This window comes from Antechinus flavipes, chromosome 1 (genome assembly GCF_016432865.1).
Source record: "Antechinus flavipes isolate AdamAnt ecotype Samford, QLD, Australia chromosome 1, AdamAnt_v2, whole genome shotgun sequence".
Lineage (NCBI taxonomy): Eukaryota > Metazoa > Chordata > Mammalia > Dasyuromorphia > Dasyuridae > Antechinus > Antechinus flavipes.
This window is the reverse complement of record NC_067398.1, coordinates 589,122,401-589,149,527: the sequence shown is the minus strand read 5'-3', so window position 1 is coordinate 589,149,527 and position 27,127 is coordinate 589,122,401. Positions and strand designations below refer to the sequence as shown.

The 27,127-nt window shown below is 35.8% G+C and overlaps 1 protein-coding gene across 4 annotated transcripts in view; it reads right to left on the bottom strand.

Moving 5' to 3' along the window:
- Positions 1-24,085, bottom strand: part of ATP6V1C1 (ATPase H+ transporting V1 subunit C1) — a 50,418-nt gene extending 26,333 nt beyond the window's left edge. Inside the window, exons 1-5 of one of the 4 annotated variants that reach the window (XM_051970961.1) lie at positions 23,945-24,085; positions 16,594-16,663; positions 6,495-6,662; positions 4,182-4,249; positions 874-959 (exon numbers count right to left, since the gene is read on the bottom strand). In XM_051970961.1, the coding sequence (XP_051826921.1) occupies positions 874-959; positions 4,182-4,249; positions 6,495-6,626 (286 nt within the window). In that variant the 5' untranslated portion in view covers positions 6,627-6,662; positions 16,594-16,663; positions 23,945-24,085. Of the gene's footprint in view, positions 1-873; positions 960-4,181; positions 4,250-6,494; positions 6,663-9,832; positions 9,966-16,593; positions 16,664-23,944 lie in introns of all 4 variants that reach the window. The other 3 variants (XM_051970962.1, XM_051970960.1, XM_051970959.1) reach the window with 3 other exon arrangements.
- Between the last annotated feature and the right edge of the window lie 3,042 nt (positions 24,086-27,127).

Sequence of the window (27,127 nt, the reverse complement as noted above, 5' to 3'; positions counted from 1 at the left end):
TTAATCAACCTGAACAGCTGTAGACAGTTCACTCTATTCTGCTCCCATAAGCTTCCAAAGTTACCCATCCTGACCCATATACCTCCCCAAATCTATTCACTTCCTCTCTGTTAACAAATGCATCTATCCCTAGGAATAGCTGACATGTTAGTCAAAATATCTGTTATAGCTAAGGATACATTAAATATCCTTACAGTGGAGAAGAAAACAAAGTTAGAGAATATCAGATTTTAAGCATAATTCCTTATCTTAATGCATTAGAACACCTATTATACTGCAAAATTCTGAGGGCAGGATATATTTTATTTTTGTATCACCATGCCAGCACAGGGGTCAGCAAACTCCAGCTCACTGACTAAATCTGGCTTATTGCTAGCCACAAAAGAGTTTAACATATTAAAATACAATGGGGACAAATATGGTCTACCTGCGCTATGTAATTGATTCCCTGGTGTAACTTAAAAGTGTGGCAAGCAAGTCCCCTCAGGCTAAGAAAGGTTTTTACACTTTTAGACACAGGTAGTATTGCATTTCTTGAATTAAAAGTTACAGTAAGTACTGAGTGTTGAATTAGGACCATGTAGAGGTCTTTTTGCTCTTTCAAACACAACTAGAGTTTTACTTTTAAATAAGCAGTAAGTAAACAGAACTGTGGAAAAAGCAAAGGTATAAAAGCACTCATATAAAACATTTTCTGTGACATTTCAAAGGGTATAATTGGGCCCATTCATTCAAATTCTTTTCACAATCAACTCTGCCAGATAAAGGTGTATGGACAAAATGTTACATGCTAACTTTGTCATTTGCTTTTTAAGTGTAACGACTCATATCTAATTTATGAAATAATGAGACTGTGTAAAATACTTGGCTTACCTCCATTTGCCAACAGGTTTTCTTGTACTTTATCTCTGCTATCTTCTAGTACATCAGCCATATATTGAGCTACTTTCTTAACAACTCTTGGTGAGGAAAAACAAATAAGGCAAAAATTATTTAGAGAAATAGGGATAGTACAAATAAATAAGACCTAAAATGATAAATTTGTACAATAAAAACATATAATCATGGAATAACTATGTCTTCTTTTAATATGGCAGTGACTATAATGGACAACATGATATGCAAATCTAGTTCTTACCCTCTACAAACTCTATTTCAAAGGTAAGATGGACCATAAGATTTTTGTTTTGATTTTTCTTAATATTAAATTACTGGATCTGATGCATTCCTCAACTAAAGTAGAATACATAAAGATGGGGTAGCGAGGTGGTACAATGGATACAGCACCATCCCTGAAGTCAGGAGGACCTGAGTTAAAATCTGATCTCAGACACTTAACACTTCCTGGCTGTGTGATCCTGGGCAAGTCACTTAACCCCAATTGCCTCAGCAAAACAAAAAATATATATATACACATGAAGTTGAACAATAAAGGGACTTTAGCAACAATGTCTGATATTAGTTGAAAAGTAAAGCAGGTAGAAAGTTAATAGGAGAGGTATATTTCATAGAAAGAATACTGAACTGTTGAGCAGAAGAAACTTTCAATTCTGGTTCCATCTCCAATAAATTACCTAACCTCTTTGAATGATTAATCCACCAAAAGCTATTGAGACCAATGATCAATAAGAATCATAAAGCAAAATGGAAAACAATTTAGAATATTTTCTCTCATCTATAAATAAAGGAGTTGGGTTAGGTGATCTCTGAAATTCCTTCTTTTTCTAAAATTCTGTAACTCCATAAAACAGACTAACATTGCACATATTAAATGATCACAAGACTGAATAAAGTACATAATTACAAGAACTAAGATGGAAGAATGGAATCCAAGCATACACTGGAAATAGCTTCAGCAAGATATGATAGATGATGGAGGGGATGCGGGAAAACTGGGACACTAATGCATTGTTGGTGGAGTTGTGAACGAATCTAACCATTCTGGAGAGCAATCTGGAATAATGCCCAAAAAGTTATAAAACTGTGCATACCCTTTGATCCAGCAGTGTTTCTCCTGGGCTTATACCCTAAAGAGATACTAAAGAAGGGAAAGGGACCTGTATGTGCCAAAATGTTTGTGGCAGCCCTGTTTGTAGTGGCTAGAAACTGGAAAATGAATGGATGCCCATCAATTGGAGAATGGCTGGGTAAATTGTGGTATATGAATGTTATGGAATATCATTGTTCTGTTAAGATATGACCAGCAGGATGAATACAGAGTGGACTGGCGAGACTTACATGAACTGATGCTAAGTGAAATGAGCAGAACCAGGAGATCATTATACATTTTGACAACGATATTGTATAAGGACATATTTTGATGGAAGTGGATTTCTTTGACAAAGAGATCTGAGTTTCAATTGATAAATGATGGACAGAAGCAGCTACACCCAAAGAAAGAACACTGGGAAACGAATGTGAAATATCTGCATTTTTGTTTTTCTTCCCGGGTTATTTATACCTTCTGAATCCAATTCTCCCTGTGCAACAAGAAAACTGTTCGGTTCTGCAAACATATATTGTATCTAGGATATACTGCAACATATCCAACATATAAAGGACTGCTTGCCATCTAGGGGAGGGGGTGGAGGAAGGGAGGGGAAAAATCGGAACAGAAACGAGTGCAAGGGATAATGTTGTAAAAAAAATTACCCTGGCATGGATTCTGTCAATATAAAGTAATTATTAAATAAAAATTTAAAAAAAAAAAAAGATATGATAGATGAAAAGTGAAAAAAGTGAGGCAGCTAGTTGGTGTAGTAAATAGAGTATCAGGCCTGACGGCAAGAGTTCAAATCTGACCTCAGACACTTAACACTTCCTGATTGTGTAACCCTGTGTAGCAAGTCACTTAACTCCAATTGCCTCAAATAAAAAAAAAAAAAAAAAAAAAAAAATTCATGATATATTTAAAAGGAAATTAAGTTGTATAAATGAATTCAAAATTTCATATGCAACCATCTTTTTTCATTACACTATGTTTTGGAAATGTTCGTTGTATTCCATAAATTAAAAATAAAATAAGAAATGTTTTTAAACATGATGAAGAAAAGTTATTAAATGAGCCATTAATTCCAGAAATATTTTATTAATCACTTAATGTTAGCTGAATTGAGCTGAATTAAATTCAGGTATAAGAAACTGTTTCTTAGGTTCTGTGTCATGCAAAGTTATGTAAGGCATGTTACTTAATCTAGAGCCCAGCTACTTAAACTGTGGTTTGCAACCCCATATGAGGTCTCATAACTGAGTGGGTTGCAAAATAATGATTTATTATCAGTAAATGTCTGATTTTTTTACCTATTTTTTTCCTGGAGTCACATAAGAATTTCTCAAGCGAAACAGGGTTGTGAGTGGAAAAACTTTAAGAAGCCCTGCTCTAGAAAATCTATAAATCTGGTAAAGGAGTTAATATCCCTCAGATTTTATAGCTCTTAAGGTAGTGTAAAAACTGAAAGTCAGCGGGAAAATCAATGTAATTTTCATTATTACTTGGCCTATTAGGTGATTTTTTTTTTTTTTTGCATTTAAGAATAAGCTATGCTATTGAACTATTTATTTTATCATTAAGAGCTTTAGTTGATAAATCTTTTGAAGCCTAGTGCCACAAGGGAATATATTCTTTAGAGAAGAAGTTATGGCAGTTGGAAAAAGATACCTCCATTAACTCTGCTCATTCAAAAAGGGATAACCACAGAAAGTTAACAGAATGAACAGGATTAGCCATTGTCTTATGGGACAAAAATTGCTTGACTGGTGGCTATAACTATGTTTAGGACCAGTATATAATGTGAATTTTTAAATGATGCCTATCTAATCCCCTCCCACCCCAACATCTTGTAAGAATAGCTAATCCTGAAAGACAAAAATCACAATAGTTCTAGACAATGCTTCTGTTAATTCATAAAAGAATAGGTGTGTAAGGTTAATAGACTTCTATATAATTCCTGGTTCACCTAAAGTTGCAATATAATTCTGAAGTTCAGAATTAAAAGAAATGCATGTGAAATAAAGCTTTCCTAAAATGGTCTTTGCGGCCTTTCATTTTAATTTGAGCATTAAAAAAATAACCATTTTCCAAAATGATCTAGATGAGCATTATCTATTGTTAAACTTAAATGGCTAAAAGTTGTAAATAAGTACTACTCCATAATATTAAAAAATTAAAAAAATAAAAATACCCCTCCACAAATGAATCCAGTTTGGCCAATTCATCTGATAATCCCACTAAAACATCCAGTGTGCCAACCTAAAAGACAAAGACAAAAAAGCACTATTTTGAGTCTCATTCTATTTCTATTAACCAATCAACAAATATACATCCAGCAATTATTATGTGGCAGAAACTGTGCTATGTACTGGGGATACCCTGAAACACTGACTCCTTTGCTTTTGTCTCCTTCTTCTGGATTTATGTACTTCATTACCTGACCTTCTTGAGTAGCTCTCACTTTTCACCTTTGCTTCATGTCTTCGGTCAAGTCTCATTTAAATTTCTTATTTGTACAAGGCTGTTTTCTCAATCCTGCTTAATGCTAGTGCCTTCTCTCTTAGGCCAGTGACTTTCTTTTTTTTGATTATCTCTTATTGATCATGTATATATCTTATTGGTACAGAGTCATGTGAATGTTGCCTCCCTCAATAGACTGAGCTGCCTAACACAAAAGATTGTCTTTTGCAGCTCTGGAACTTGGCACGGTGGTGCCTGGCACATAGTTGGTATTTCATAAATGCTAACTGACTTACTTTGGACATATCTGCTCATGTAAATATTGCCTCCTTCATTAGAATGAGATCCTCGAGGGCAGGAACTATATTCACCCTTTTTGTTATAACTCCAAGATTTAGCACAATGCCTGAACATTCATTCATATAAATACTTAACTAAATGCTTGTTAATTGACTGACTGTTGTTTTCTAGTCATCTATAGCTAAACTGCTTTACCAGAAAATACCTGATTCAGAGCAATTCCAAAGTCTTGCTCATGGTCATTGTATTTTAGTTGACAATTCTCAATCAAACCATCTTACATTCTTCTTAAATGCATAGTGCAAACATTACTTCAAAACTATGGATGGAATCTGTATCCCAGGACCCCTACTTCTCATCAAAGTTGTCTTACTTATGCTGTAGGGGGGAGGGGGAGATGGGAGATGGAGGAGTGTTTGTTGTTGTTGAAAGTTACTTAATTGTTGTCTCCTGAGAGCAATATTGAAAAACATAGATATATGAAAAATATCAGCAGTGGATACCATAAAATTGCACAAAAATTTGGAATCTCAAATTACAACAATGTTTGAAAAACTGATTTGTGTTTAGCCACAATTTAAGAACAGTTTTTCCACTTAATATTAAGGTATAATTACCCAGATGAAGTCCCAAAACACAATTTTAGCAAACATATTCAATTTCATAAAACAAAAACACATTGAAGTTGTTTTACTTTTAAATGTGCTATGATATTCGGAAGTATTCCTCAGCAATTTGAAAGTGCATCACGAACAGTAAAAAGTTTGCTAAATTTAAAGGAGCTGGGTTCAAGTCTTAACTTTGTTGCTTACAACCTGTGTAATTCAACAGAAGTCACTTAATTTCCATGGACTTCACTGCCTCACATGTAAAATTAGGGAGTAAATTAAAAGGTCTTGAAGAACCTGCTAACTCTAAGTCCATGATTCTATGAAATTTTTCAGTTCAAAACATTAAAGAATTATAAATAAATCAAATGTTTTCACTAGTATCTCATCCTTTTACACTTCAGTTTTAAAGATGTTAATAATAAAAATACTGCTTGATTTCAAAACCTATTTCTAGTTTCTTCCTAGGAATAGTAGTAATAAGTAATAATTAGATTTATATGTATGTGCATACCCTAACAGATATCCATAAGCACATTAGTTGTAGCAGAAAAATTAGATTCCAGACAACTATACATAAAACTGAACTTAAGTCAGAGTATGAAATGTCAAGTAGAAAAATAAGTTCAGAATGCTTCAGTTATTATGCAGAGTAAAATATTAATATTGTCCCCCAAAAGTAGGGAAATTCTTTCAAGAACTTTTTGAACAGAGAATTAAATTCTGGTTTATGCTTTAATTCCCCAAAATGCAACTATCTTTTCTCTATGAAAAGCTCTACTGAATACTATTAGCCTTTTCCTGATTTGTTAATAATGAGGAAACAAAATACTGAAATGCCTATATTGGATATTTCAGAAAATGAAGCACTTGGCATTGCATATTAAGGAATATTATTAAGGAATACTACCTATGTACTCCATCTTACAGGCCTCTCCATCTGTCTGAAGCTGATGCCTCATAAGCTGTTACCTCTTCCCTCTCCCTCCTCCATTAGAATATTCGCTCCTTGATAGGAGGATATATCTTTTCTATTTGAATCCCCTGTACCTGGCTCAAAATTAACTTTTTAAAAGAGATTTTAAATGAATGCATTTAGTTCATGCATGCAAGCATGCATTCATTCAATTAATTACCTTTAAGTCAGGAATGTTGAACTTTGAATTAATAGAGAGATTATTACTTTTGGTTGTTGCTGCGTGTAGTTTCTCCCATGTTTGTTGGCAGGTTTTCTCCCCAGGAGCTGATATAAGCCAGAACTCACTCATGATTATCAAAGAATTTTTCCAAAAATAATATTAATACTGAAATAAAAAAGGACACAGTTACATATAATTTACTTCCAAATTATATCAGCTTCTTAATATAACATTTCACAGTCTAAATACATACAAAATATCAATGTCTCAAAATAATAAATGGTGATTAAATTAATTCCCCAGGAAAGGGATTTTTTTTAAAAAAGAATACAGATTAAGTATAAGATAAAAGATGAAAACACTTGGGGTACCAAATTTATAAAATAACAAAATTTCCTATATGAGAGCAACACATAAAATTATGTTAGAATAAATTATTCATACTAGTAATTATAGTCTACAAATTTGGGATATTAGTTATCACAGACCAAGAGAGCTAGAAAAGGGCCTCAAAAGTCAATTACTCTAATACCTTCAACCTATAGATGAGGAAAAATCCTCAGATTTAAAGTAACTTATCCAAGGTCACTTATTTAGTTCTAAAAGCAGACAAAGAATTCCCTGACTTTTGGTCCAGAGTAGTTTCCACTAACACCCAGCTGGAAACACTAAAATAAACAAAGAGACTTCATTTTTCCACTTGAAAAATATTAAATTTAGTCAATGTATTTCACTCAACTCATATATCAGCAACAATATCCTAATGCAGCCTCATATGTTCAAAGGTCCCAGAAAAACATGCTAGGAAATAAGTTTCTCCCATACAGGGAGAATATCAGTTACACAGAAAGAGAGAAGTAAAATCAAATTAAAACTTCAGGCACAGGAAGTGCTGAATGGAAAAGGGCACAAACTGGACAATGTAGAATGAACAGGAGACCCCAGGACACAAAATTCATGATAGTACTGAGCCAATAAGACTTTGTCTGAGAGGAAGTACTGAGCTGGGTAATCTGCTTACCAATTAAAGTTGGGCTTCAAAAAGAGGAGAGGTGACCGTTTTGTCAGAAATGCTATAAAGGAATTACATGTTGATTGGAATAAATAATCTCTAATATACTTCCCAGATTCTGTGATTCTAAGGTACATTATCCAGTTGGTACTGACATTTCTTAAATCTATGATTTTCAGATTTATAGAACAAAGAACTAAAATGTCAAAAATGCACAAAATGGAAGCTATTTGTTCCAGTCAGCTATTGTAGAAATGTCTCTGTCACATTTCGGGGGAGGGGGAAGGGAAGGAATAAAGGAGAATGGGGAGAAAGAGAAGGGAAGGGATCAGTTTTGGAAAAGTTAATTCTTTTCATTCTTTTTGGGGAGGAAGGGAAGAATAGACAAGGGAGAATGTTTAGCAGATTTATACAGGACACAACTTAATCAGATAAGTATATATTTCTAATATAGTAGAAACCTCAATAGCAGTAGACACTCCAATGCTTTTCAAGAAACCCCCAGGTCATCTAGCCTTGGGAATGATGTAATCCAGTTCTCAAACTATCTCACCTTAGGAATTTAACTACTAGGAATGATGAGGCACAATCTTGGATTAAGTATGTGAAAGAAAGGAAGTTGGGCTTCATATCTTTATTCCACTAAACTATTCTTCGAGGATACCTGGCTTGTCATCCAAAAGTCTAAACTGCAATCTCACACCCAGATTCAGACAAGCACTTCTAAGTTTCATGAAAAAAAAAAAAAAAAAAAAAAAGGGAGGGGGAGGAGGTGTTAACCCGTACTACCATACTTCCAACTAATCATATTGACTGCCAAACATTTACATGTTTGTTCTTTGTTCTGTACAAAGAACCTATAAATTAGGTTTTTTCAATCCCTATAAATTAATTTGTTTGAGCTTTGTTCTTTGCCATCTTCCTCTCTTGGAATTTAGCTCATTTTAATTAGCATTACAATTATAACAAAATTTGCCTCTTGACTTACAAATTATCTAAGCTTCCAAATTATCTTAGAATACCTGCCACATTGGTCCAAAACCATAATGTATTTTGAGGATTCCCCTGTGCTCCTGAAATCCAACATTTTTATTCTCTTATATATAATTAGGAAATCCAAAACAAATGAGTGCTACAGTTTTTTTGAAGAAGCAAAGAATATTAGTTAAACTACAAGTTGCAAGCCTACTTTCCATAATTGCTAGTTGGAGGTATGTAAGCCAAAATAAATCACTTATGATAAATACAAGTCTCTTCCATTTTTCTACTGACTGAACCTCATAATAAGGGAGGTCAGGGAATAACACCAAGGAAAATGTTTCAAGGAAAGGGGAGGGGAGAGCGGGAAAGAGAGCTCATATGATATATGAGAAAAGAAGGAGAAGGAGAGGGAGAAGGAAAGACAGAAAGGGAAAAAGAAAGACAGAGAGAGGGAGAAGAAGGGAGGAAGGAAAACCTAAAAGCTATCTGCTAAGGAGAGTTAAGATGATAGAGTGAAGGCAGGGATTTGCCTACACTCTCCCCCAAATATCTTTTAAAAATGACTCTCAACAAATACTAAAACAGCAGAATCCACATAAAGATGAAGTGAAACAATTTTCCAACCCAAGACAACTTAGAAGGCCAGGAAGAACGGTGAGTTATACCAGTATAAGAATGAAGCAGTCAGCACAAGAGCCCTTGGCCCTAGCAAACCAGCAACAGGCTTTAGAGTGATTGAGGCAGTGGAGGTTTCCAGACCTCTCAGCCCACAGACACCAAAGACAACTGAGAAGGCTGGCAAGAGAGATCTGTCACATTTGGGTGAGAAGAGAACACAGTACAATGCAGACCACACAAGCACAGCCTTGGCCACAAGCACCCAGGAGTAGGCCTTGGAAGTCATTGAATCAGGAGCAGCAGCAGTGTTTTCCAAGCTCTCAACCCACAGAAAACAGGGGAATAGAAAAATCAGTCTTTGCCCATACTTAAACCCAGGTCACAGTCCCAGATGAGATGGGGCACTAGCACACCAGAGCTTGCAGCCATAGTGAAGCAGGAATCCTCCTCATAGTTGCAGGGCAGAAAAGACGACTTGGGATGACTCAGATCAAAGCACCGGTCAGGAAAGTGGTAAACATCTCTCCTTCTCCTTAGAAGATATCACTTTGGAAGAAATGAAAACTTAGTCCCTAGAACAATCTCTGAAAACAGCTGCCCAAAACTCCTGAAGCCTGGGATTGTGCATCCTCCACCCTGGGAGCAGAACCCTACTTTAACAAAGAGTTGAAAGTCAGGTAATAGGCTGGGAAAATGAGCAAACAACAGGGGAAAAAATTCTTACCACAGATAGTTAATAGGATGACAAGGAAGATCAAAACACATATTGAGAAGAAAGCAAAATCAAAGCTCTTACATCTAAAGCTTCCAAGAAAATATGAATTGGTCTCAGGCCACAAATGAGCTCAAAAAGGATTCTGAAAAACAAGAAAGGTAGAAGAAAAATTGGGAAGAGAAATGAGAGTGATGCAAGAAAATCACAAAAAACAAATCAACAAGAGACACACTTATTATACACACACACTCTCACACCACTGAAGAAAATAACACCTTAAAAAACAGACTAAGCCAAATGGTAAAGGAAGTAAAAAGAGCCAGTAAGAACATCAACTTAAAAAGCAATATTGGTCAAATGGAAAGAAGCAGAAAAATTCACTGAAGACAAAGACTCCATAAAAAGTTGAACTGGACAAATGAAAAAGGAGGTACAAACACTCACTTAAAAGAATAATTCCTTAAAAATTAGAATTGAGCAAATGTGTGCTAAGGACTTTATGATAAATCAAAAAATAAAATAAAATAAAATAAAACCAAATGAATAGAAAAACAGAAGATAATGTGAACTACCTCATTAGAAAAACAATTGACTTGGAAAATAGATCCAGGAGAGATAGGTGAACATTATTGGACTACCTAAAAGCTAAAAGCCTAGACATCATTTTTCAAGAAATTATCAAAGAAAACTGCTTTGATATTCTAGTATCAGAGGGTAAAATAGAAATTGAAAAGAATTCACCAAAAACCTTGCAGGAATATTATAGCTAAATTCCAGAGCTCCCAGGTCAAGAAGAAAATATTGCAAGGAACCAGAAAAAAAAAAAAAATTCAAGTAGGGAAGCCATAATCAGAATAAGACAAGATTTAGCAGCTTCTACCTTAAGGGACCAGAGGGCTTGGAATATGATATTCAGGAGAGCAAAGCAGCTAGCATTACAACCAAGTATCATCTACTCAGGAAAAGTTAATATAATCTTTCAGAGGGAAAAATGGATATTAAATTAAATAGAAGATGCTCAAACATTCTGGATGAAAAGATCAGAACTGAATAAAAAAATCTTATTTTCAAATATAAGACTCAAGAGAAGCACAAAAAGGTAATGAGGAAAGAGAAATCATAAGGGACTTAGTAAGGTTAAACTGTTTACATTTCTACATGGGAAGATGATACCTGTAACTTACAAGAACTTTCTTATTATTAGGGTAGTTAGAATAAGTATATATAGAAGGCATAGGTATGAGTTGAATGTGAAGGTTTATTTTAAAAATAAAATTAAGGGATAAAAGATTAATGCACTGGTAGACAGGCAAAGAGAAATAATAAAGTGGGGTAAGTTATCTCACATAAAAAGAGGCAATGAAAAGCTTTTACAATAGAGGGGAAGAGGAGGAAGGTAAAAGAGAGGGAGTGAATCTTATTCTCATGAGAATTGGTTCAATTCCCTTCCTCATTTAAACCCAATTCACCTTTGTAAAATCTCTCCTATACACCTGGCATTCAGGGTCATCTCCAGGCTTCAGGAGTTTCGGGCAGCTGTTTCCAGAGATCGTTCTGGGACTAAGTTTTTATTTCTTCCAAAGTGATATCTTCTAAGGAGAGATGTTTACCACTCTCCTGACTGGTGCTTTGATCTGAGTCATCCCAAGTCTTCTTTTCTGCCCTGCAGAAGTTCTCATCAATTGGATATAGAAAACTATCTTACCCTACAGGAAAGTAGGAGGGGGAGGGGATAAAACAAGGTAGGCAGGGTGATAGAAAATTATAGAAAAGAGGGAAGATTTGGGGAGGAGGAGATTTGAAGATGAACAGGGTGAAAGGGGAGAAAACAATAAATGGGAAAGATAGCAATGGTGGACATTGTAACTGTAATACTAATTGTGAAAAAAAAAGCTGAAACAAGTTCTCTAATAAAAGTCTCACTTTTCAAAAATATAGAGAAATGAGTCAAATTTCTAAAAATAAGAGCCACTCTCTAATTAATAAAAGATCAAAAGATATAAAGTGTTTTCAGATGAAGTAATCAAAGTCATCTATTGCAATATGAAAAAAATGCTCTCAGTATGGATTAAAGAAATGCATTTTTATAACAATTGAGATACTACCTCATACTCATTAGATTGGCTAATAAAACAGAAAAGGAAAATGACAAATGTTGGAGGGGATGTGAGGGAAATGAGACATGAAGGCACTGTTAGTGGAGTTATGAACTGATTCAAACATTATATAAAGCAATCTGGAACCATGGGCAAAGGACTACAAATCATGCATACTCTTTGACCTAGCAATATCACTACTATGTTGGTATCACAAATGAAATAAAAAACAAAAAGGAAAAGGACTTATATGCACAAAAAATATTTATAGCAATTTTGGTGATTATTCGTATGCCCATACTCAAATCACCTAAGCTTCCTGGATCTGTTTCCCTCACCATTAAAATGAGGGAATTGCACTAAGTGGCCTTCAGGCCAACTCAAGACTTATGATCCTATAAAAGTTGTGTTTTTTTTTTTTTAATGGATGTAATAAATCTGAACAGATTCATAAACAGACTGTAAGAAGACAGGGAAGATATAAAAGAAAAGGGAGATTATTGCTTAAGCAAGGTCTTTGGAAGAGACAAGAAAGTTTGAAAAGGATTAAGCACCTCAAGAAGAAAAGCAGTAAAGAAGGGAGGGCTTGGGGGAAAAAAACATCAATTGTGTTTTGAAAACACCAAGTTTGAGATATCTATGAAATAGTCAATTTGAAATGTTCAAAAGGCAGGTGGTGAGGTCAGACAAGATTAGGTTTGGATTTCAGATCAGAGAATGTCTGCCCACAGATAATTATAGTCTTGGGAGTTAAGATCAAAAAGTGATATCTACGCAGAAAAGGTGTTTTCAAAATTTTCTGTCAATCACTTCTCCATGATCATACTCTCCCCTCCTTGACATTATCTTCTCATTAAGTTTTCATGATATTGCTCTCTCCTGTTCCTTCTTAGTATCCTTTGCTACATCTTCAACCAGGCCACACTAAGTAACCCAAAGTCCTCTTTTTACCCTCCATTATACTATTTAATTTGGTAATTTTGTCAGCTCCCATGGATTCAATCATAACATCCAGGTACATGATATTCAGGTATCAATTTCATCCAATCCTAAACTCTCTAACCTCCAATCTCACATCTCCAACTGCCTAAGAGATATCTGGAACTAATTGTCCCACTGACATCTTAAACTCAAGTCCAAAATGAAACTCAATTATCTTTCCTCTCAAATGCTCCCCTCTTCTAAATTCCTCTATATTGTCAACAGCACTACCATCTTTCTAGTCACTCAGGCCTGCAACTTGGGTGTCATCCTCAATTCCACATACTCTCATCTTAATATCCAATCTGTTGCAAAGTATGGTTGATTCTACCTTTGTAAAATCTCTCCTATACACCTGGCATTCAGGGTCATCTCCAGTTTTCCTAATCTATATCTTGCCACTGGACCCAGATGGTTCTCGAGGGGAAAAAAAAAGAGGCTGATGACTTTGCACAGCCCTCCCTCATTTAAACCCAATTCACTTGCATGTTATGGCACTATCTCGCCAATGTCATGGTCTTTTTCAAAAATGAAGGAAAAACAATAAAGTATTTACTACTATCTCCTCTGACACTGCCACCATGGGTCAAAATCATCATCATCTCAGCTCTGGACTATTGCAATAGCTTTCTATTTGGCTTCCCCAACTAGTCTCTCCTCCTCCATCCCAATCCAATCCATTCTCTACTTAATTGTAAAACTGATCTTCTTACAAGTGCAATTCTGAACATGAATTCAATCAGCTCAATGGACTACAATTATCTCCAGGATTTTTTGTAATGGCAAGGAACTGGAAATTGAATGGATGCCCATCCAGTTGGGAAATGGCTGAACAAGTCATGGTACATTAATGTTATGGAACATTATTAAGAAACGATCAGCAGGATGATTTCAGAAAGGCCTGGAATGTCTTACATGAACTGATGCTAAGTGAAGTAAGGAGAACCAAGAGAACATTGTACACAGAAACAAGATTATGTGATGATCAACTGTGATAAACGTGATCTTTTCTATAGTGAGGTGATTCAGGCCAATTCCAAAAGACTTGTGATGGAGAAAGCCATTTCTGCATCCAGAAAGAGGACTATGAGAACTGAATGCCAATCACAACATAGTATTTTCATCTTTTTTGCTGTTATTTGCTTGTTTTTTGTTTTCTTTCTCTTTCTTTTTCCATTTTGATCTGATTTTTCTTGTGTAGCATGATAATCGTGGAAATATGTATAAAAGAATTGCACATGTTTAACATATAATGAATTACTTGCCATCTAAGGGAGGAGGTGGGGGGAAAGGCGGGAGAAAATATTTGGAACACAAGATTTTACAAGGGTGAATGCTGAAAACTATGCATATTATTTTGAAAATAGAAAGCTAAAAAAAAAAAGCAAGAAATTACAAGCAAATTGATTTCAAAAAGGCCTATATTTACATGAACTGATGATGAGTGAACAGAACCAGAAAAACATTGTACACAGTAACAGCAAGATTGTGTGATGATCAACAATGATAGATTTAACTCTTCTCAGCAATTTGGTTATTCAAGATAATTCCAACAGTCTTGGGATGGAAAATGCCAACCTAACCCCGAGGAAGAACTATGGAGACTGAATGCAAGTCAAAACATATTATTTTCATCTTTTTTTTTTTTTTTTTTGCTTTTTCTTTCTCGTGTTTTTTCCCTTCTAGTCTGATTTTTCTTTACAACATGGCTAATAAGAGAAATATGTGTATGTGTATGTGTGTGTGTGTATGTATGTGTGTGTGTGTATGTATGTGTGTGTGTGTGTGTGTATAAACAAATCTTTATATAACTAATATCAGACTGCTTGCTGCTTGGGCAAGGGGGTGGTCAAGGAAGGATGGAGAAAAAAGTGAGGGAGGGCTGTGCAAAGTCATCAGGCTCTTCCCCCCCCCCCCAAAAAAAAAAAACCCATTTGGGTCCAGTGGCAAGATATAGATTAGGAGAACTGGGGAGAGGAGACAAAATAGATAAAACTACTTAACCATAAGGTAAATTATTGGTAAGGGAGGAAACTGATGTTAGAAGAAGGATCAAAATCTACAAGAACACTTGAGTGCTGAAGAGGTTAAAAGTGAAGGCAAAGAACAAGTTTAAGACAATACCTGTGAAGGGACAACAATAAATGTCAACACTCTTAATAATCAAATGAATATATTAGGTAAGACATTTGTGTGGCTCCATAGTAATTTCACTTCTACAAGAAATTGTCACCTTTTACTAATATACCTAAATAGTTTAATATTTAATTTTATCATTACTAGGAACTAAAATGATACTGTCAGTTTCTGCAAGAGATCTAATATTGGATTTCTAAATTTCAAAACCTTTACTGATATATATACTTTTAAAATAGTATTTTCCCAAACTTAGTCACTTCTTCATTTTCATGTCTTCTACATATGTAAGTCCTCAAAAATAGTTGTACTTTCACCAGCTAGCAAATTAACCAATTCTGATAAAGATGAAGATTAATAATTTTGCTTTTCCCAGGAAATGAACAAACGTCAACTACAAGATTTCTGGGAAAGCAGAACAGTAAATCACAGATTCCAAACATGAATGGCAGGTGAATTTATGAAAGCAGTCTGCCAAAATTAGTTTGGATGCCAAAAGATCCTATTCAATCTCAAACAAATGTGCTTTATTGACTCAGATAAGTGCTGTTCTTTCTCATAGATATTAACTATTTCTTTCCAAAAGGGAATTGTAGGAGAGGAAGTTAGAAACCACATAGTTACAGTGCTCTAAAAGCCTGGGTTATAGCAGCCTAATTCCTTTGAAAGCTTGTAAGCCTTTTAGCATCCAATCACACGCAATCAATATTCTAAACTTCAGTTTCCTTATCTATAAAATGGAAAGAAAGCATGTATTACTAACCTAGAGGGCTATTGGAAGAATCAAATGAGACATCTTATGTAATTTTATGAATGCTATATAAATGTCAGTCATGATTATAAGTTTTGTTTTCTTCTTGCTGAGAGGCTAAATGTTACAGTAGGAAGAGGCCTCTCTGGCTTCAGTTAGAAAATATGGATACAAATCTTAACTTTTATCATCTGTGTGTCTTGGAACAAGTTATATCACTTCCCTGAGCCTGTTTTCAAATCTATATAATGAGGGGCCTGGAGCAGAACAAAATAAACCTATCAATTCCTATTGCCTCTATTATTCAATCTCTTGCTCAGGTCTGTTTACTTTGTAAGTTCCTTTCTAAACTGTTTTAGTCAATATTTCCTTATAGTGATAGTCCTGGATCTCCAGTCTCTCCTATAACTAATATTTTACTTAATCACTCTCATAAGTAAGAACAACTCCCTTCTACTTTAAATTAACTCATGTATCACCTCCTCCAAAAAGCTTTCCTTGATTAATATTACCCATTCTTCATTAGTGACTCCTTAGTCAAAGTGCCTTCAGAACATTCCCAACTTCTATATTCCCCCTCTGATTACTAACACAAGATTATTAAATCAAAGGAAGTGCTCCCAATTGGCTTTCTAGGTTTCACATATGAGAATCCCAAAAAACTGCTTTTTTCCCTCTAAGAATTGATAAGTTCACTGAAAAGGAGTACAGTGCCCCATTTCACTAGTTAAATGCTAAAAGTTAACACATTCTTCTAAGTATTGCAAACAGCAATATGATAAGGTAAAAATAGCACTGTTAGTTACCTGGTTAGCTGAATTTGGGTCCCACTGCAGCCACTGTATGACCTTGAATACATCACTCTCTCTGAGCCTTCTATAAAATAAGGATAAAAATATCTGCACTACCTACCAAATAGAGCTGTTGAGATTCAAAAGAGAATAACAATGGCTCATATTTACATAATATTTTAATGTTTACAAAGTACTTGATACACATTACATTTGATTTTTATAACAACTGTTGTGGGGATAGTTCTTATATATTGTTCCCGCTTTAGACATAAGAAAACTGAAGTTCAGAGAAATTAAATAGTTTACCTAAGGGCACACAGAATATCAGAGGCAAGACTGAAATCTAAATCTTCTCTACTTCCAAATTCAGTGTTTTCTTCACTTTCTCCATGCTATTTTTCACGGATATGCATAAAACACCTTATAATGCTAATTATTGTATGCATTTATAATTGTGTAACATCTCACCAGAGTATTTATTAAATGCTTACCAGAGGCCAGACATTGACTTGGGTCTACCAAAAAAAAAAAAAAAAAATTGAAATAACTCCTGTTCTCAAAGAGTTTATAAACTAAGGGGAAACAGTATATACATATGTGAGTATATACAAATACAAAGTAATTTCAAGGAAAGAGACTTGTGAATAGGAGTCAGCAAAACTCTGACACTCCACCTGTCTTTGTATGACCCATGAGCTAAAAATGATTTTTACATTTTAAAATCTAAAACTTTAATTTTAAAATGTTTTTGCATAATTACATAACTATCTTAAGATATAAAAACCATTTTTATTCAAAAGTTATACAAAAAAACTTATACATCTTTAGTTTACTGCTCCCTTCTCTAGAACATCCACAAAGGTTTCAAGTAATCCCTTTTGAAACCAGTAATCCAAAATATCACTTATTTTGATGCTTTTCACTCTGAAATGCAAGTCAATTTTCTGTTTAAAAAACTGGAGAGAGGAAAGTATGGTGAAGATAATGTCTACAGTTTTTAAAAAATTGGCTGTGTACAAATAACTTCCTTTTGTTTTTTCTAATAACCAAGTTAGCAAACAGATTATTAAAATTTTATCAAAACAATTCAAAACGAAGTAGAAGCTGAATGACCTCAAAATGCAAATGAAATAACACACTGCTTTCTAGTTGTGGCACAAGGCACAATTGTAACAGTATAGCATATTATGAATCATTTATCATAACTAAAGCATGCAGAAGGCATGCTACTAGAGTTATTGCTACAAAACATGTAAATGTAATGAAGATCAAACATTTTTTTTATTCTTTTTTTAAATGATACCCTGAACAAAAAAATCTCTTAATCTTTTAGTTCTTGCTCATAAATTTGTTTACACTTCTGATGATTTAGATAATGACTTCATATATACTGTCAAATAAAAATTTCAGGAATTTACATAAAGAAAATTTTCATGTTACTCATCAAATATGTTTTACAAATGAAGATAGTTCTTATGTACTTCTCTTGGTTCCAAATGAAATATTTTAAATATTATCTGTTTATTAAAGACATACTGATTTTCATTTCTCAACAGCTAATTGTATTTAATATTTAAAAAAAATTGTATTCCATCCCTGGCAAATATACTTTATTTCCGCATATATTTTTAACCTTCTTTCTCCCCAGAGTAGTTCTAATATGAATCTCTGAAACATAATTCCACTTTGGCTTCCATTATAAAAAGGAGGGTACATGTGCTCTTACAGAGGAAAAAAAATCCTAACACAACAAATGAGACTTTTCATTGAAGTATATGGAATATCATTCCAGTGCCAGGAATTGCAAATTTAAATTAATCCAGCAGACTAATTTTCTTTCTTTTCCTACAGTCAACACTAACCTAAATTCTGGATTTCCTCTTTGCCAACGAATATTCCTAGATCTACTAATTTTTCCCTTGCTTAGAAAGTCTCTGACCTGTATCTGCTGCTCTTTTATTACTACTCCCTTTTCCTTATATCTTTGGGAATTTATAATGTCTAGTAGAATGGCACTGCAAAAACACCTTTTGTTAATAAATGCTATCATCATCACAGGATATTCTGGATCAAAATTCTTCCAAGTTAAAAGCTTAGTTGATATCCTACTTAGTTTGGCTGACCTGTTTTTTTTTTCCTCTTCTTTCTTTTAATTCTGTTATAACAGATGGCTCCTTGAGTAGGAAAAAGGAAAAGGACATACTTGGAAATAAAGATTATGTAAAAACAAAAATGACTAAATAAAAAAAATTTAAAGCCTATGCAAAATGAATTTATTCCCTATTTTATCATTTGGTTAAATCTAAAATGCTACAAATCAATCTGATTTATATTGAGGGGCACCCCTGTTTCAGAAATTAATTATATTTGCCAATCATTGCAATATATGATCACAGATTCTTTAATAAAAGATTTTATGAGTTCATTTTTTTTTAAATTGATACAAAATTAAGAACCTGGTGAACAGGGCTTCAAATCCCGCGAAGTCAAACTTTTTTTTTCTTTTTTTACAAGACCCATGGCAAAAACATCATCCTTAATTGTCAGCTGTATCTTGAAGAAGTGTACTTGTATATACAAGTCTGTATTTTTCAAATCACTTGTGAGACATAAACATATCTGAAGACAGAGCATTGTTTTTACCTTTCTAACATTTTTACTTCCAATGCCCTTCACATCTTATCTTATTTTAAACAAAGATACAAGGATTAGTTTCAACAACTAATCATACTGATAGAACAAATAATACTCACAGGATTCTCTAAAAGAGAAGCCCAATTTTTACAAGTATGTTTAATTTTACAAAGCAAAGCTTGAAATTTTCAGTTCCCAGTTCACTTTTGCCAATCAGAAATTTTAAATTAGTCCCGTTGAAAGTCATTACTAATTTGCCTAGAATATAATAAATAACAAATATTTCTTGGAAATCTTGAAAACACTAAGGATGAACAAGTTTTACAATGGCCGGGGTTTAGACTAAAAATGTTTATTGATGCTTATTCAGGTCTATAAAAAGACAAGGGAAAAATTCTAAATCTAAATAGAGCTAGCATTATATTGCATATTTGTAAAATTCTAATATTTAACTGCAGGATTTCAAAAGGCATTATTAAAAATAAATATATTTATTCCCAATATTCTGTAAAATTCACAAAAGTCAAAGTTTTCCACTTAGTGTTTGGAAGTACAGTATTACACTAACAATCTATCTCACACAGAATTTATAGCAATATTAGTTAGATTCTTATTATTTTTGCTGTTGATTTTTATCTAGATTTTGCAAAATATACCTAGAGAAAAATATCTTTGATACACAACCTTAAATCCACTCCTCAGTATAATAAGATCTGTGATGAACAGCTATTTTCCTATATCACCTTGTTTTCTAGCACTTGCTCCAGATTTCCCAGATATTGGACCCATTTTAGCTATGCCTAAAAAGATGTCTTTTAAGGCAGTCTCTTGGCAACTCCAAAATGCTATACAGCTGAAGATGTTCACTTGCCTCCTTTTAAAGCCCAGAATCAAATTTTATAGCCATGCAACATTTACACAGTGCTGCTAAAAATATAGAAAGCACTATCCTATGTGGAGAGGTACATAGTACAAGTATTGATGCGGGAAAGATTCCTTTCTAGATTCCCACCCTCTCCTAGTTAATAATGTAAATTGCCCTTTAACTCACAAATCCCGGTCCCTTTGAATTCCAATAGAAGATCTGACCTGTTCCCAGCCCCACCCAGATCTGAGCCAACTTTGGGGCTACACCCGAAAGCCCCTCGAGCTAAGTCTCCTATTATAAAAAGGCTACGCTGGGATCCGCTCTTTGCAAAGATTCCAAACATGGCTACCATGTGGACCCTCTGTCCAGTGCCCTCCTTATCTCTACCTTCGCCTATACTTTAACTTTGCTTACCCAATAATAAACCTCTTTTATCAATCTAGCTCTCCGGGCCAATAAATGCTTTTATTGGGAACTCATGCCGCTACTAGACCCCCTTGCGCCGAATCTGTACCCCAAACCTGCCACTAGACCTTAACCCTAATTTCATTTAGGTACCCCAAAGCTAGACCTAAACAGTATTATTGTACGAATTTTTTTTTAAATGAAACTGATGCTCAGAGAACTAGTTTGTCCAAAGTCCCAGAGTACAAAGAAGAAACAGAACTCAAATCCCATGTCTTCTTACTATAAATTTCATGGATTATTTTTTTCTTCTACTATGCTATTTCCCATAAGACAAAGATTATTTGGGTCTTAGTGTCGGACAATGCAGATGAACACATACAGTACAACAGTCTATTCTATTTTCAGTCTATAATCCTTATTTTCAACCTAAGGTCCATAAACTTTCAAAGTATCAATTAAGACTTTTGAGGGAGTCCATGAATGTGGATGAGGGGAAAAAAAACACATCTTTATTTTCACTAACCTCTAAATAAAATTTAGCATTTCCTTGAATTAAGAAGTAGGCCACAAACATTATTTTGAGAAAAGATTCCTAAGTCATTAGACTGCCAAAGGGAGCTATCTCTCTATCACATACATACATACACACACACACACATACACGCACGCACACGCGTGCACAATTAAGAATCCCCCTGCTCTCCAGTGTAGACAGTGTCCATGAGGGACAGTGGGAGGAGTTATAAGACCTAAATTCTAATCCTATCCTTAAATAAAACAATTTTCCCTTCTATAAACTAAATTGCATCTGCATATGGAAATTTGTAATTATATACAAATGAAAAAACAGATGTGAAAAGCATATGAGATGTCTAAAAACTCAGTATCTGTATCAATAAATGGATTTGTTTTCTATTTTCTTTCCTGCCTCTCTACCAACACTCAGGAAGGAAAAATGTTCTGGATAATTGTCACTCTCATAACAATTCTGATCATAATAAGTATTATTTTTATCAGATGCCTGGAAAAACTTGTTTTCTGGCCCTTTAAATTATCTCCACAACTTTTGAAATAATTCCTATGATAAAAACAAAACAAAACGTTAAGACTTGAAAAGCAAAGCTTTGCAGAAGTGTCTTTAAATTAATTCTCCCTCCCTAACATTCTAACCATGAACCTCTGGAAACTCACCACCTTCAGAATTCAAGGGCTACCCGAATGGTAGTTAAATATATTAAAAAATATATATAAAAAAAGAACTAAAGCCACTAAGATCACGATTTTCCTACTCCACTAAATGAAAATTCAGCCTAAAATTCTCTTCCCTAACAAGTCAACACAGGATACAAGCTCACTGTTCTCAAATCAATACATATTTAAGAACCAAGATCCTGAATGGTAATTTGCTAGGTAAAAGGTCAAGCATAGGACTGGGCTTCAGGCAGAGCTGGAAGCAAAATACCAATTGATTTAAATTGAAACAAAAGACAATAGAATTTGTCCCCTAGGTTAAGGAGCTTCTGACACAGAGTATCTCCAAAAGAAACCATTTAGTCACATTTTGTAGCACTAGGATTTAGAATTGAAAAGGATTCTAATCTAGAAAATCAGGATTTGAAACCAGTCCTCTAGCACCAAATCATCCTTCTAATTCCAAATTCATCACTCTTTCTGTTCTACTTAAACCTTCTAAGTAATTATTTTTAATTTCCACCTTTGTAGTTATAGTATATAAACACAGTTAACCTGTACTTAGTAGGCCCTTAAACACATGAGGAATTTGAATAGAGAATCTGGTGAAAGCAGAGAAAAGACCTGGACACAGGGATATCAGGAAATAGTTTACTATGTTAATCTGACAAGAACATAGATTATGTGAATGGAGATAAGGAAAGATAAAGGTGATTCAGGTCAAATAGTTGGATGCCTTTAATTAGGGGAAGAGAAGGGAACACAAATTGATATGGCCTTCTACGTGCCAAATGCTGTGCCTCGTAAGCACGTTACAAATATTATCTCATTTGATTCTCACAATAGTTCTATGAGGTAGGAACTATTATTATCTCCATTATACAGTTGAGGAAACTAAGACAAACAGAATTAAGTAACTTGCCTAGGATCACAGTTATAGTTTCTGAGGATGGATTTGAATTGAGATCTTCCTGACTCCAAGCCCAAAGTTCTATTTATTTACTACATCACCTAGTTGCCTCCAAATTATCATTTGGACTTTATTTGATAAACAACTGAGAGCTACTAGATGTTTTTCAGCAAAAAATATAAGCATCCTGAGGTAAGGGAGTTTTTGTTTTATTTTGTTTTTATCATCAGCATGTGGCACATTACTTAACAAGATGCTTTTTGAATAAAGATTAGAGCTTTAAAATAATCATTCTGACAGTGTCCTATCCACTAGAAAAGACTGGAGGCAGGGAGACCAGTTAAAATGTTACCTCTACTCCACCACTCTGAGCATATGTAAAAAGGATCTCAAGGTGATATAGCCTGTAGTTCATGGAGAGTCATTTATTAAGCATTTACTAGGTCCCAAGGGCTGGAGGTAAAAAGCAAAGCAAAAAAGCTCCTCCCCACATCTAAGGAATTACATCTTAATAGAAAAGGCGATATAAAAAGGAAATTGTATATAAAAGATAATATGCAATATAATGGAACATAATCACAGAGGGAAAGGGAGAAGGGAAGGACACTGAAAAAGACTTGCTACAGAAAGTAGGATTTGAGCTGAATCTTGAAGAAATCCAGAGTGGCCGTGAGAAGGTAGAGGTACAGAAGATTCCAGGTACAGGGAAAGAACTAATGACAAAGCAAGGAAATGGACAAGACTGATTACAGAAACAATTTTGGAGGAAGCACAAATAGATGTTACGGAACAAAATGGCCCGGGTTGGTCCAATGAAGGGGACCCGGATGGGCTTTCTGTGCCTCTGACTTCCAATTATCCAGGTTTGACCTGTGACCCTGCACTCCCCACAAAGTGAGGGGCTTTGAGTCTGCAAGTGACCGAACCATGACCTTGCAATCCCAGGCAAATTAGACTCCCGAGGACCCCAGTGACCTCTGCCCTTCGCCCGACTCCGCAAATTAAGGGCCCAGGGCCCCGGTGACCAGATCTAAGGCCTGCCTTCCAATCTTCCCAAGCCCCCGGCCCATCTTGACCATACACAAGCAGCAGACGACAGGAATGAAAAGATTGAGTCCAGATCTGAAACACGCCTGCTCGCAGGATGCAGCTTGGGACGCAGGCAGGCAGACAAGAAACGACACACGGCCGCAGGGCGGTTGCTCCGCCGAGCTGCGAGCGAGGAAGAGCCAAGTGGCCAGTGTCGCCGCCGCATCTTCCCGGCCTGACAGCCAAAGAAAGACACCTACCCGACCCGATCTCTCACTACCCCACTCCGATACCTCCCGTCTGCCAGGGTTCCTATCACTCACCGGAGGTGCTGGCAAGAAAAAAAGAGAAGACGGAGGCGGGAAACCCGGGAGGACTTTAGCAGCTCAGCTCTCCCATCTCCCAGCTCTCGGGCTCCCTCAGCCCTAGCACCGACCGACGCGAGTCACGTGCCAAATCCGAGCAAGTCAGCTGACCCCTCCGCGCCCGTCGACGCCACCGCCCCGCCCGCGCGCCGCACAGAGCGGCGCCTGCGGTCGAGCGAGGGGCGGGGCTTGGGGACGAGGAGGCGGAGTGGGTGGGAGGGAGCGAGAAAAAAGGTGAGGAAGGGGAAACGGGGCGGGGCAAAGGGACTAAAGAGAAGGGAAGAGCCGCGGAGTTGAACTCTGTCAATTCAGTGTATGTCTCGTTCACCCAGAAGGCCACGGTAAAAGTGACTTTTCTGCTTCCTTCTACTCTTGCTCCCCATCCGGCCTAAGTTCTGGCTACGCACCGGTCTTCCCAGAGCCCCTCTGGAGAGAACGTGGTGTTGGAGCTTGCGCAATGGCGTTGCTGACCCCCCTGCAAAAGCTCTGGTACCTGGGGAGGCGAAGGAGCCCGCTCTTCCCCTTATCTTTAAGAAGTTCGCCCCAGAACTGAGCTCGCTTCTCCCATTGGGAGGCAGCGAGGATGTTCTGCGTGGAAAAGATCATCTTGACCAAAAGGTTTTTTTTTGTTTTTTTTTTAACGGATGGAGAAACTGAGGCACGGAGATGAGGGACTTGCTTATATGGTCACAGGACTAGTTGTGAGTGGCAGTATCAGGGCCGTGGGTTCTGACTCCCTCAATCCAAGCAGCCATTAACTGCCTGACAGATGCCAAGAGCTGTGTTAACCTTAATATATGGTTGGACTTAAACTAGTAGCCAATTAATTTATCCCATACGCAACAATGTGTATTTTGCTCCACGCTATATTAATACCACAAATATACACATTGAATATACATGAGCAGTGTTTATCACGTGCCTGACATATAGTAGACAATTTTAAAATGCTTATTGAATGACCAACACTTAGCTTGATTACATTTGCCGAGCCTTTGACCCTTTTTATTTATATATTATAAGTTCTTACTTTATACACCTAGGATCCAAGTGATATAAATAATGAATCCCCTGAAGTGGCATGTATTCGAATTTGTGGATTTTTGTTATTTGGAGTTATAATTTATATGTGAAATAATTAATGCAAATCTGATAAACACCTCTTAAGAGAATTCACTAATTCTAATCAGGGTGGGTACTGTAGCCTCATTGTAAAAGTATGGAGCTATTTCTGCCCCATCCCCTGCTACTTATGTCTCTTCTCTACCCATCCCCCAGTTAAGTTGTATTTTATTTTATATATACTTATAAAATTAATAATCTCTGGGCTATTCTAAAGTCAGACCTCTATATCTCCCCCTAGGAGTCTAGGGACAGCTCCGAGGGATTGAGGTGACTTTTGAACACATTTCCATTATATGTTTTCAATACACTCTAGGAAGGAGACTCTCTGGCTTTTTTCTGCACAGCTGCTTTGGTGGCACACTACGTGCTCATAGAGACAAGACTTAGTAGCCAGCTTTTTCACTCTACCCCTTGTTTGAATATTTTGCTGTTTTAAGCAAATCAACCAGGATATATTTTGAACACATTTTCATTGTCCCCAGTTAAAAGTAATCCTGGGATTCCCTAGAAAGCATAAGCATTGTCCTTTCAGTGAAAGGTGATATGGCACTGCTTTTCCAGTGCCATACAAGAGTCTCAAAATAGATGAGACACAATTATGTACAATCCTATATAGAGATGAAAATTACAATTGTCCCCCAAATACGGGTTATGCAGATTCAACAAAGAATGTTACACAAAATTTATGAAAAGTTGCAGCTTATTTAGTACTCAATAAGCGCTTTCTTGATGCTCAAAACAGCCTTCCTCAATCAACAAAAGAAAAAAGAAAAAAAAATAAAATCAGCTTTTTATCTTAGAAGTTTTATACAGCTGCTCAGACCATGTAGAGCTCTCAGGATTTAGGACTCAGAGTAAGCTATTTTTTACTCTTCCGCCTTACCCTCAGATGAAAAAGATAAATCATTTGTCCTAGTGCTTGCCCCTGGAGTCCTGGGGGGTTGAGCCATTCCTTTTTCCATTAATGCACCCCCTGCTCTGAATCCACATTCACAGAGTTCTTATAACCATTAATTCCAACAGAAAAGAAAAGCTTTTCATTTCAGAAAGGAAAGATAAGCCCCAACAAAAATTCCAGAGCAAGTGTGAACACACTGTGATTAGGGACCTAGGGGTTGACTAGAAGTCAGCCCCTCCCCCTCTGGCAAGAAACCAACTGCCATGGGCAAAAATTCTTCCATGATTCTCTCAACACAGAGAACCCTCCATCTGGCCTCTGGACCAGAGTGTCCAGAGTTTTTTCTGAGTGTCTTTTTCTACACGGGATTGAACTGAAATTTGAAATTTCTTTGCCTATGATGAGAAAAAAAATTCCCTTAAGAGGTTCAGGAACTTTTCATAAAACACCCAAATTTCCCTCTATGATTCTCTGCCACTAAAAAAGGCACCCCTACTACAATTCCAAACGTAATAACAGGTCAAGTATGTTCAGAGAAAATGGCAAACAAGAAAAAGGAATTAAGCACAAAGAATTGATAACTAGAGTGAAGCTGAGTAGGCAAACCAAATTAAAAAATTGTAAGGATCTCACAAGAAATAATTTAGCTCTCTTTAAACACAGAAGAAACATTTCTCAACTAGATACCATCATTTTGAGTAATCCAAGTTATATACTCTTCATATTTGCTCCAGTTTCACTACTTATGTAAGATTCAGAAATACAACAAATACCAGTGTATATACACATTTAAGATCAACAAACAACAAACAAAAAAGTCAAGAAATATCACCTCAAGGAGCTGACTTGTAAGGGAAACATAAACCCCTATTGCAGCCTAAAACAGGACTGGGGGAATTGCTAATTCTTGTGGATAGGAAACTAGGACATATTATAATGAAAAATTTGGGTAGAGAATATCTTCAAAGTGTCTACAAATACCAATTTTTATTCCAGATGAGGTTCTACCTGTAACAAGTGCTCTCTGGCCTTCCTCATCCAGAGCCAGCCCAGCTTCATCTACTCCTCTATTCTAGGGAGTATCCCTAAGGAGTTTGGGTATCTTTGGTAAACCATGG